At 44.8% G+C, this 13,297-nt stretch overlaps 1 protein-coding gene across 3 annotated transcripts in view; it reads right to left on the bottom strand.

Annotated features, from left to right (window-relative positions):
- Positions 1-13,297, bottom strand: part of LOC115166077 (phosphatidylinositol 3,4,5-trisphosphate-dependent Rac exchanger 1 protein) — a 106,687-nt gene that overhangs the window by 77,434 nt on the left and 15,956 nt on the right. For all 3 annotated transcript variants that reach the window (XM_029719736.1, XM_029719737.1, XM_029719738.1), the window contains exons 2-3: positions 8,281-8,346; positions 8,003-8,125 (exon numbers count right to left, since the gene is read on the bottom strand). In XM_029719736.1, the coding sequence (XP_029575596.1) occupies positions 8,003-8,125; positions 8,281-8,346 (189 nt within the window). The remainder of the gene's footprint in view (positions 1-8,002; positions 8,126-8,280; positions 8,347-13,297) is intronic.

The raw sequence follows: 13,297 nt of genomic DNA on the forward strand, positions 1-13,297 counted from the left end.
GCATGCGTCAGGTCCACATGGCAACACAGCAAGAAGAGAGAACTAATCTGGCTTGTATGTAACATTACAGTACGTTCAGCCTCTCTGCGGTTCCCATGACGAGGGTAGATTCAAAGTGTGTCACCGTGTTTGGCGGCTGTAAACGGCGAAGCAGCAGAGGGATAGCGTAGCCCAGGGCTCCGCTGTCACACACAGACATACACACAAAGCCGCTGGCTGGCAGGGCAACAAAGTCCGAGGCATCACCGGGAGCAACAGCTAGCCCAGTATATGGTGTGAAACACCAAAAAAACTTTTTTTTTTTTTTTAACTCAAAGCTAATAAGACGAGTAGCCTAACTAACAGCAAAATCACTAGCCTATGTCAATCTACTATACTCCATAGTAGAAAAGTTGACCTATTCTATTGGTTAGTTTGTTGAGAGAAAGAAATAGCCTATTCAAGCAGACTCTGGGACAGTGGTGGGAAGGTAGATCCCACATTCATACAACTAGTAGGCCTAGGCTACATAAAAATAAAATAAAAGGTCTGATGCAACAGATTAGAACGTTTAACTTTAAAAAAAAAATGTTAACCTTTTGTATCCTTCACATTATAAACGCAGCCATGCGCAAAAGGCAGTAGGCTAGGCGCAAATGTTTGTTCTATAAACACTGATGTCAAAAGGAAGTGAGATTAAAATAAATATCCGTTACGAATTTAGGTGATCTAATATGTTACTTTAAAGCAAGGCAAGATATGCCTCATAATATCTATTAAAACGTTCAGGTTTCAAACACTGAAGTATATTTTGGATCGCCTACTGCCTCCAGCCGACTTGTGTGACCCGCTGACGAAGCCGTTTTACAAACCTATTTACATCGACTGCCTTTTCCATCAATGAACAGACTAAAAAGCATTATTTCGCAATGGGATTTTTTTCTCTTAATCCTGGACAATTGGCAATTTAATTTATTGGCTTTTCTCAAAAGAAATATAGGCCAAAAGCCGGCTATTACCGGCAAACAGAAACCTGATGTGTGTGAGAGAGAGAGAGTGAGTGTGCGTGCATGTCTTCCCGGTCACTTGCATTCAACTTTTCTGACGCAATGCTTAAAATACCAAACTTCTAAGATCATGGCCACCTCATCATTACAATCAACATTTCTTGACTGAGTTTCCATAGAACATCACAAGCAAGTAAAGACCATGAAACATCTATGACCCTCTTAGACTACCACTAGGCTTAGAACAGAACTTCCTAAAGGCCCAGTGCAGTCAAAAACTAGATTTCCTGTGTTTTATATACTGCTCAAAAAATAAAGGGAACACTAAAATAACACATCCTAGATCTGAATGAATGAAATAATCTTATTAAATACTTTTTTCTTTACATAGTTGAATTTGCTGACAACAAAATCACACAAAAATAATCAATGGAAATCCAATTTATCAACCCATGGAGGTCTGGATTTGGAGTCACACTCAAAATTAAAGTGGAAAACCACACTACAGGTTGATCCAACTTTAATGTAATGTCCTTAAAACAAGTCAAAATGAGGCTCAGTAGTGTGTGTGGCCTCCACGTGCCTGTATGACCTCCCTACAATGCCTGGACATGCTATTGATGAGGTGGCGGATGGTCTCCTGAGGGATCTCCTCCCAGACCTGGACTAAAGCATCCGCCAACTCCTGGACAGTCTGTGGTGCAACGTGGCGTTGGTGGATGGAGCAAGACATGATGTCCCAGATGTGCTCAATTGGATTCAGGTCTGGGGAATGGGCGGTCCATAGCATCAATGCCTTCCTCTTGCAGGAACTGCTGACACACTCTAGCCACATGAGGTCTAGCATTGTCTTGCAGGAGGAAGAGGAACCCAGGGCCAACCGCACCAGCATATGGTCTCACAAGGGGTCTGAGGATCTCATCTCGGTACCTAATGGCAGTCAGGCTACCGCTGGCGAGCACATGGAGGGCTGTGCGGCCCCCCAAAGAAATGCCACCCCACACCATGACTGACCCACCGCCAAACCGGTCATGCTGGAGGATGATGCAGGCAGCAGAACGTTCTCCACGGCGTCTCCAGACTCTGTCACGTCTGTCACATGTGCTCAGTGTGAACCTGCTTCATCTGTGAAGAGCACAGGGCGCCAGTGGCGAATTTGCCACTCTTGGTGTTCTCTGGTAAATGCCAAACGTCCTGCACGGTGTTGGGCTGTAAGCACAATCCCCACCTGTGGACGTCAGGCCCTCATACCACCCTCATGGAGTCTGTTTCTGACCGTTTGAGCAGACACATGCACATTTGTGGCCTGCTGGAGGTCATTTTGCAGGGCTCTGGCAGTGCTCCTCCTGCTCCTCCTTGCACAAAGGCGGAGGTAGCGGTCCTGCTGCTGGGTTGTTGCCCTCCTACGGCCTCCTCCACGTCTCCTGATGTACTGGCCTGTCTCCTGGTAGCGCCTCCATGCTCTGGACACTACGCTGACAGACACAGCAAACCTTCTTGCCACAGCTTGCATTGATGTGCCATCCTGGATGAGCTGCACTACCTGAGCCACTTGTGTGGGTTGTAGACTCCGTCTCATGCTACCACTAGATTGAAAGCACCGCCAGCATTCAAAAGTGACCAAAACATCAGCCAGGAAGCATAGGAACTGAGAAGTGGTCTGTGGTCACCACCTGCAGAACCACTCCTTTATTGGGGGTGTCTTGCTTATTGCCTATAATTTCCACCTGTTGTCTATTCCATTTGCACAACAGCATGTGAAATTTATTGTCAATCAGTGTTGGTTCCTAAGTGGACAGTTTGATTTCACGGAAGTGTGATTGATTTGGAGTTACATTGTGTTGTTTAAGTGTTCCCTTTATTTTTTTGAGCAGTATATATATATATAAAACACATACATATACAGTGCATTCGGAAAGTATTCAGACCCCTTGACTTTACACATTTTGTTACATTACAGCCTTATTCTAAAATGGATTAAATCTCAATCTACACACAATACCTCATAATGACAAAGCAAAAACTGGTTGACATTTTACCTAATTTATTAAAAATAAGCAATTTAAATATGACATTCACATAAGTATTCAGACCCTTTACTCAGTACTTTGTTGAAGCACCTTTGGCAGTGATTACAGAATAGTCTTCTTTGGTATGACGCTACAAGCTTGGCACATCTGTATTTGGGGAGTTTCTCCCATTCTTCTCAAACTCTGTCAGGTTGGATGGGAGAGCGTCGCTGCACAGCTATTTTCAGGTCTCTCCAGAGATGTTCGATTGGGTTCAAGTCCGGGCTCTTGCTGGGCCACTCATGGACATTCAAAGACTTGTCCCGAAGCCACTCTTGAGTTGTCTTTGCTGTGTGCTTATGGTCAATATCCTGTTGGAAGGTGAACATTTGCCCCAGTCTGTGGCCCTGAGCGCTCTGGAGCAGGTTTTCTTCAAGGATCTCTGTACTTTGCGCCGTTCAGCTTTGCCTCGATCCTGACTAGTCTCCACAGCATGATGCTTCACCGTATGGATGGTGCCAGGTTTCCTCCAGACGTGACGCTTGGCATTCAGTCCAAGGAGTTCAATCTTGGTTTCATCAGACCAGAGAATCTTGTTTCTCATGGTCTGAGAGTCGTTAGTTGACTTTTGGCAAACTCCAAATGGGCTGTCATGTTCATTTTACTGAGGAGTGGCTTCCATCTGGCCAATCTACCATAAAGGCCTGATTGGTAGAGTACTGCAGAGATGATTGTCCTTCTGGAAGGTTCTCCCATCTCCACAGAGGAACTCTGGAACTCTGTCAGAGTGACCATCGGGTTCTTGGTCACCTCCCTGACCAAGACCCTTCTCCTACGATTGCTCAGTTTGGCCGGGTGGCCAGCTCTAGGAAGAGTTGTTTTATATAATCCCTTTTTGAATAAGGCTGTAACGTAACAAAATGTGGAAAAAGTCAAAGGGTCTGAGTACTTTCCAAAGGCACTGTATATATGGGCTCCCGAGTGGCGCAGGGGTCTAAGGCACTGCATCTCAGTGCAAGAGGCGTCACTACAGACCCTGGTTCAATCCCAGGGGTCCGTAGTTCCTGTTCCCAAGAAAGCTAAGGTAACTGAACTAAATGACTATCGCCCCGTAGCACTCACTTCTGTCATCATGAAGTGCTTTGAGAGACTAGTCAAGGATCAGATCACCTCCACCCTACCTGTCACCCTAGACGCACTTCAATTTTCTTACCACCCCAATAGGTCCACAGACGATGCAATCGCGATCACACTGCCCTATCCCATCTGGACAAGATGAATACCTATGTAAGAATGCTGTTCATTGACTACACCTCCAAACTCATCATCAAGCTGGAGGGCCTAGGTCTCGACCCTGCCCTGTGCAATTGGGTCCTGGACTTCCTGACAGGCCGCCCCCAGGTGAAGGTAGGAAACAACATCTCCACTCCGCTGATCCTCACGCCCCACAAGGGTGCGTTCTCAGCCCCCTCCTGTACTCCCTGTTCACCCACGACTGCGTGGCCATGCACACCAACTCAATAATGAAGTTTGCAGACAACACAACAGGCTTGATTACCAACAACGACAAGACAGCCTACAGGGAGGAGGAGGTGAGGGCCCTCGGAGTGTGGTGTCCGGAAAATAACCCCTCACTCAATGTCAGCAAAACAAAAGAGATGATCGTGGACTTCAGGAAACAGCAGAGGGAGCACCCGCCCTATCCACATCGACAGGACAGCAGTGAAGAAGGTGGAAAGTTTTAAGTTCTTCTGTGTTCATATATCACCGACAAACTGAAATGGTCACCAACACAGACCATGTGGTGAAGAAGGCGCAACAGAGCCTCTTCAACCTCAGGAGGCTTAAGAAATTTGGCTTGTCACCCAAAACCCTCACTAACTTTTACAGGTGCACAATTGAGAACATCCTGTCGGGCTGTATCACAGCCTGATACGGCAACTGCACCGCCCACAACCGCAAGGCTCTCCAGAGGGTGGTGCGGTCTGCACAACGCATCACCGGGGCAAACTACCTGCACTCCAGGACACCTACAACACCCAATGTCACAGGAAGGCTAAAAAGATCAAGGACAATAACCACCCGAGCCACTGCCTGTTTACCCCGCTTCCATACATAAGGCGAGGTCAGTACAGGTGCATCAAAGCTGGGACAGAGAGATAGAAGCTGTTTTTCAATCTCAAGGCCATCAGATTGTTAAACAGCCACCACTAGCACAGAGAGGTGGCTGCCTACCTACAGACTTCATATCATTGGCCACTATAATAAATGGTCAATTTAATAATGTCACTTTAAGAATGTTTACATATCTTGCGTTACTCATCTCATATGTGCATAACGTATATTGTATCCTATCTATTGCATCTTAGCCGCTCTGTCACTGCTCATCCATATATTTTATACTTATATATTCTCATCCCATTCCTTTACTAGATTGTGTGTATTAGATTTTGTTGTGGAATTGTTAGATATTACCCGTTAGATGCTGCTGCACTGTCGGATCTAGAAGCATAAGCATTTCGCTACACCCGCAATAACATCTGCTAACCATGTGTATGTGACCAATAAAATTTGATTTGGGCTGTAACACAACCGGCCGTGATCGGGAGTCCTATAGGGCGGCGCACAATTGGCCCAGCGTCATCCGGGTTAGGGGAGGGTTTGGCCGGGGAAGGCCATCATTGTAAATAAGAATTTGTTCTTAACTGACTGCCTAGTTAAATAAATAAATAAATATTAATTCCACACCATGAGGTTGGAATATTAAATGTTAAAATGATGACTATGCATTTTGGTGTTAGAGCCTTTTGAAAAGACTGTTTTTCAGCCTGTTTTGGTGGGATTAAGTTTTGGCCTGCCTGCCGGTAAATTAGTTAATAGACCAACACGAAAGAGTTCCATACCTCTCTGCCAATAACAGCTCGTTTTCAGTTTTCCCCCTCCCCGCTCAGACAGTCCTAGCAAACTTCTTGCAAATTTTTGTTTCTGTTTTAAATTACACTGGTCAACAAAAAAAAAACACAACAAGGTACTTAATTGTTACCCAGAAATGATTTGATATTGAGATGAATACAGCAGCATTGGACCTTTAAGGACTTCTAAAAGTGAACATTAATCTATCTATCTATAAGCTTACATTATGGGCATTTATTTAAGTTCCTGAATGTGACCTGTACAATTCCAAAGCCAGGTCAGCCCTAAAGAAACTGGGCCTGATTTGAAGGGCTCCACTTGTGCTCAGAATAGCTCAAAGAGTGTGTTTGTGTCTTTGATAAACACTTGGTTTTCTTCCTTTTCCATCAGTGGAATTTCAGCAGGATAAGAGGGGCAATAACAAACACAGGGCAAATAGGAGTGTCAAAGCATAATCAGTCTATTTAAGAAGGGCCATAATATGATGACTGTTAGCTTGGGAGAAAGAGGCCTTGGTCAGGGGACAACCCAGAAATAGAGCAAATATTGACATCTGTATCCTTCCGAATTAACATTCTCTAGTAGTTTTTGGGGTAGGTTTGTGTAATACTCCTCCTCACGCCAACATGGTTCAAACGTCAGCCAAAGGTTCTACCCAGGGTTGGTTAAGTCTGCCGGTCATTGAAAACCCCCCAATGATTCAACAACATGCACGCCTTAAAAGTCAACATGGTGGCGGGTGATATTTGAGGCCCACTGGCTACTATAGGCTGGATTCCAATCCAATTTTCCACCCTCACTTCCTCTCTCCCTTTGATGAATGTAAGCTTTATCAGGCACTGGGAGTATGCTTTTGAATTGGAATCAAGCCATTGTGCTGGTTTATACTGTGGCCTATGAGCAACATTGAAATAAGACAGATCTTTAGAGAGAGGAGAATCTGTATGCTGTGATTGTGATTGACAGTGAATGGCCCGCTCAACAATACTGGGTTATAGTGTGATCTAAGCAACATTGGAATAGACAGAGCTTGAGAGAGATAAGAGGAGAATCAGGATGTATTTCTCTGGCTTTGATTGACAGCAGAACAATGCTGGGGGTTAATCAGATCTCAGCAGGGGTGTCTGCTGTCACTGGGGTCAAGGGCAGGAGGCGGAGGGCACCAAACGGGGGCAATTGATTGGGCGAGAGGTGTCGGTGTTAAAGGAGAGAGAGGTCAGACAGAGAGCCCTGAAATGGATACAGAGCTACAAAGCCAGTGGCCATGTGAAGATTCTCCCCCCTCCACACACACACACACACACAACTTATTCTGAGAGCTCTTGATTGGAGTATTCTACAGTATAGTAGTAGACCAATTAGAAAACAAAGCTTGGTTACCATCTCCTTGAGGAGGCTAGTCTCAACATCCTTTCAATTAATAGAATATTGATAGTTTTAGTTTGACTACAGGAGCTTTCTGTTTGAACAAACACCATTTACAATATGCTTTCTGTCAACTGACAATCCTCAAGCTAATACCTCGTTCTACAAAGTCCGCTAAGTGTGTATGTGTGTGTATGCGTGTACATGTGTGTGTGTCTGTGTGTGCGCAAGAGCAACTAGTTCCGCCATTGTCCCATTGATGACTGACACACCATCTCTTCCCCCGACACAGGCAGCTCTTTGTTGTTCCCAAGGGCCAAACGAGTTCAAAAGGGGGGGGGGACTGAGGGACGGAGGGAGGAAAGCAATCTGCTGAAGGGGATGCAAGTGACAGGGGCCTTGCATGGGGTTGGCGAGGAACGGATAGAGGGGTCTTTCTGGCTGACAGGATGCAGTCTTTTTCGAGGGGAGGGGGGGGAGCGGGATGGGGGAATTAGCGAGGGAGGAAGAGAGGGAGTGGATTGTGTGTATATTATTATATGAAAGTTGTCGAAGGCCACTTTCACATCAGTTTTGATCTTTTACCCTAACTGCAGTTCATTGGAACAGTGGATAGGGTGTGAGAAGTAGCGTCAGAGCGTAGCTGTGCGTTTATGCTCAAGCCGGTCTCTGTGTCCGTATATATGTGCAATGTAAGCGTGTGTGTGCATGGAAGTGTGTCTCACTCACAAACTGGAGGAAGACATGTCCGAGGGCATGCCCTGGCTGTGGCTCCGGGTGCAGGCTTGCCTCCACTGCAGACAGCACCTCTCTGTGAACGTCCAGGATTGACTCAATGTTGGAGAACAGGATCTGTGGTAGCAGGGAGAGGGTGCGTCTGAAATGTCATCCGATTCCCTATATAGTGCACTTATTTGGACGAGAGCCCATAGGGCCTCACCACATTTTGTAAAAATATTTTTGTCAAAGCATCATTAGGATAGTTTTTAATAGGCGGCCATATTTACCTTGACATGCTCAGGCGACAGACACTGTTGCTCTTCGGCAGTTTGTCGGATTCTGTGCAAAAAGGCCTGCATGAGGAAAAGAGAAAGATAGTGGTTAGGTTCATACTGCATGTATCATACACTAGGTGGTATATGTACAGCATTATGTGATATGGGGGATTGCAGTCGTCAGTTTACGTTAGATTTAAGGGTTAGGTTGGGGGTGAACTTCATCCGGTGAGCTTCGTAAATATTATGGTTTCACCTGTGTTTAGCTTTAAGCTCTGCCTCAAATACCTTACATGCATACAGAATCCCCATGGTACGTGTAACTAATGTATACTGTAAGCCCTTGCTATAGAAGACATTTAAACCAATGTACCTGGAAAAATCGTCAGAGACACCTCTATAAATACCTCAATTATTGAGAATCACACTTTTTTTCCATTTCCTCGATGTAACTGTGCTGTGATAAGCCCACGTCAGACTGATCAGCTGCTCAGTGGCTCGCAACAGTGTGTTTGTGAGCACTGCGTCTCCCTGCAGAAAGCTGACCTGTCGCTCAAATCCTGACGAGAGAAAACTAAAAAAGGGAGGGGGTACTAGAATGCCTCCTCTGTCTCTTTCTTCCCACCTCACTTCCTCTCAGGTTGTTTGTCTGTCTCTGAATGTCTTTCACAACTTCTACGAAGCATAAGCTTGCCAAATAAGAGCAGTGTGTGTAAAATAAAATGTATGTGGCACTTGATCATGACGCCTAATAGAAAGTCCACAAGGAAACAGATTGCTCATCCGGCATTTGCAAAGTGGACCCCAACCTCTTGTGGGGTTTGGTGGCACTGCTTTACACCTCCTCATCCCTATCCACAATGACAGAGCAGGCAGATGCACACACACACAATAAAATATGTAGCAATAAAATAATCCCCTTACTGCAAATCCCACCCATCTGGCGCTCCAGGCAGACTAGAACAAATGCTCCAAGTTTTGGAAAGATTTCAAATAGGGCTTGAACCCAGGTCTGGTGCTGTTCTGCTTTGGGGTGGTTCAGGACGGGTGAATTGTGCTCCAGGCATAATATACTCATTAATCCTCCCATATGGTGACTTGTACCATGTCCATGTTGAAGGAGTCCATTCATGTGGAAGATTGCCCCCTGGCATCTTAGAAGGGGGGGGGGGGCAAGAAACAAGGGACTTCCACAATACATGGTGAGGAGGACAGGGGGATGGGCATGGAGGAGTGGTGGGAGGGGGTTTAGGGTTGGTATAGAATGGGAGAGGAGGTGAAAACGAGAGTATCGAGTCACAACTTATTTGTGACATCATAGTTCGTACAACTGCACCATGGACGGTCTCGCTCTTAACATTTCTAAATGTGCCACACGGATGTGGAAGAAGGGGGTTTGTACAAGTGCGCGAGGCCGCAAGCAACAAAGAGGTCCTTTCGGTGTCTGTGTTACATCCAGACACCAGTGATTCTCACCCGGGCTGTATTGGCTATCGGCAGTGTTCCGTCACCAAACGACTGCACTTGTTTATTTTAAGACAAGAGGGGGCAGCTTTGTCCATCTCAAATCGCCATGCGCCGCTACCAGCATCACAGAACGGGGGGCGCAGATCAGTTAACACATTGGCCGGTCAGAATTCAAAGAAAACTATTTGTGGGAGGGGGGCCCATGGCTGAATATTGAGGAGAGTCAGTATCCTTAAAAAAAAAAAAAAAAAAAAACAGGTGGCTGGCAAGGAAAAAAAGCAGACAAAACAATAAACAATGTGGAGAGAGTAGACATCACAGATTCATGCTGACAGAAATCTTCCATTGGACATGCTTCTAAAATGACTATTCATTTGTTACTTCCAAATCAATTAAGGTGGTAGATTACGTCTGACACTGTTGATTTTTCATATATCCAGGTCTCAGGTTGCCCTTTATGCAGGTTTTTGACGTCAGTGAGCAGTCATCGGGGCTTTGGTTTTCCGCTTCGGTAAGATCAACCTTTCTCTTGTTGTAAATAGGCAAATCAAGGTAAGGGAGGACACTACCATGGTTACTGTTGTCGTTTCTCGCTCGGGGAACGTGATAGAGAGGTGGAAGGCAAGCTACCAGAGGACACGACTGACCCCACAGGCAGAGCTGCTGTGATTGGGTGAAACCGGCATTCTAGGAGTCAAAGGGCACAACTTGACCCCCATAGGCTATGACGTTTGGTGAGCACTCAGGGACGAGAAAGAAAAAGCATCATGTGTATTTCTGTTGGGCACTCCCCACTGTGGTTGGGATATGCTTTATAAATTAATTATAAAAGTACAATACGCAAGGTATGCACGCCAATAAAAAAAACGTGAGTTATAAATAGCAAGCAAGGTTAGGGTCAATTCGGTTATTTATTTTTTGTCAATTGAATTGAAATACATTTTAATTCATGAGTTGTCATAGAAAACATTTGATTTGAATTGACCTGATAGCAAGACACCTGACACTGCATATGTAATCCACTGTGCTCTTACTGATAGCTAAAAATAGCATGCAGACTACATTTAGTTAAATTGTCAATACATAATGTGCTACTAACAGCACTTCAAATGATACACTGATCGGGGCCACAAATTTCATTTTGGAGATCCTCAGGATTCATCCCGGTGATTAATCGTCTGCTACTGTATGGTGCAAGGGCAGGCACAGCTGGTGAATGGAGCAGAGGAGCAAAATTACAAATCCAGGGTCTGTAGCCAGAGGGGCTATGGGCTAGAAGGGTGAATTTGTTCATATGGCACTCCCAAAGGAGATCAGCTCATTCTTAAACTCGGCTTGCCAGACAAATGACCAACAGACAGTCCAGTATTAGACACTGCAGCAATTCTTTTACTTTTCCGGTTGAAAAGCCAAATCTTAAAGAATTGAAGCAGCATACAAATACTATGAATCACAGTTAAACCACTGAATGCCTGACTCAATATCTCAACTTCTAGTTTAGCTTAGGTCTTGAGATCGAAATACTCTATCCACTTTGCTAGCAATAGGTTATACAGTAGGGATGAGAGTATCGCTTGTGGTAATTGCTGAGTCTTCAACCTTGTGTGCACTGTCTCAGTCAGGGCTTGGTTTCCAGTGTGCGATCTGGACAAAAGCATACTTGATTGATTGTTTGAGCTCCAAAGAGACTTGCACACTCTGTCACTGTTGTATTTTTGGTGGCTTGCTGCCAGTGACAACACACTCAGCGTGCATGTGCACGCACACACACGCACCTCTGCACAACTGTTCAGTCATACACCATAAGCCACAAACAACTTCGAATGCTAAATAAACCAAATCAAACCATTAAATTCTTCTACCAAAGGGGTACAATAATACTAATGAATCATTCATCACCAAGGCCCAATAGTTAATTCCTCGTACGAAACCCCTTCTCTTCCTAGCAGCCATACCTCTAATTGTTGTGCCCCTCATGAGCCACTGAGGTCTTTGTCAGGATTGCCTTGGAGATGTGCTTTTATTGCTCTCTCTGGTCTGAATACATTCTGCCCCCCCTCCTCCCTCATCCCCCTCTCCTCTTCTCTCCTAAGAGCCCACCTGCTTTCAACTCATTACTGAGCCTGACTCTGGGGTCTGTGGAACAAGAAACGATTAAATCCCACCCGCAATAACCAGGTATTAGAAAATGCCACCCAATATTAAACCCATCTTGGCTGGGTCTGGTTATTTCCATGCTTTAGCAAGAGAGGCGGGGGAACGCTAGGTATACGAATCACAGTAAAGCCTCAGTGACAACATATTCATAATTAGTTCATACAGAATGTTCACTTGTAACATGGTAATTGTGTGGACTGGATGATATGAAGGTAAAAAAAAATTAATGTTTTATCACTTTGTATGTAAACTGTCAAGTCTTTTGTCTGCAATGTCTTTTTCATTCCGTGTCGGAACCCAGTAAGACTAGCTGTCGCCATTGGCGTCGGCTAATGGGGATCCTTATTACATTAAATCAACTTTGATGCACAAGCTGGTGCTGCAGACCTAGCTTCAATATGTTATTTCAATGGTCAGAAGAGTACGTGCAAGGGAACTGCTCACTTCCCTAAACAATGAGGGTCAACAGCACCACAACAACCATTTTGTGACACCTTCAACCCTCATTTGTGACACCTTCAGCCCTCATTAACAAACACTACTACAGGTCAATTAGTTTAGACAACATTTGACAAAAGTCCCACTTTAGGTCTAGTACACAGAAGCCCAGTTACAAAAGGATTTGCTGCTGTTTATTTTCTTTTCTTTGTTGGTGCCTCTGTGGTGTGCAAACAGGAAATGAAAACTTTTTTTGTCAAAATCTATTAAAAAAAGTGTTTATTTTTTTCAAGTTAGATATGCGGTGGCTGGACTCAGAGGGGAAGGGGAAATAAACAAACAATACACACAGTGAGTGAAGATCTGCTGGCTGCCTCGCAACACAAAAGCTGCGAGGAGGCTGTCCTGCGACAGGAAGTGAAGCTTTGTGAAGAGAGGAAGTGTGCGAGTGACATGTCGGTTTGAACATTTCCAATCAGGACATGCATGAACAGAACTGCTGGTTTTGTGCAAACAACACACTGCAAGAAGTTAAGACAGAGCTGCAGAGTGTACAGTAGTGGGCTACAGCTAAATTAATAAATTAATGTTGGAGAATTGAAAGTTGGGAAATGATCATTTCATTAAGACTAACTTTGCAGTACTGTGATATTTAAACATATTAGGCCCAAAAGTCTTAGGCCCACAGATATGATTAACGCAGTTGAATTCTGAACACAGGCTACATCAAATGCTTGACTGGTTAGGAACCGTAACAAAACCTTGGATGTCACCATAAGAGACATAAGGCTGCACTAATACTACTCATAAAATGGGTTTGTTAGGGTTTTATTTATTTCTACTTCCATACTCTTTTATGTCATAGGTGAAGAGGAAGCGCAATGAGAGCTAGTAGCCAACGCCCAACCATCACCACAGACAGATAGATAGCCTTTCTCTGCCACAAGCTGCCGGAGGCATGCTCAGC

Source organism: Salmo trutta, chromosome 28 (assembly GCF_901001165.1).
Source record: "Salmo trutta chromosome 28, fSalTru1.1, whole genome shotgun sequence".
In the NCBI taxonomy this organism is placed as follows: domain Eukaryota; kingdom Metazoa; phylum Chordata; class Actinopteri; order Salmoniformes; family Salmonidae; genus Salmo; species Salmo trutta.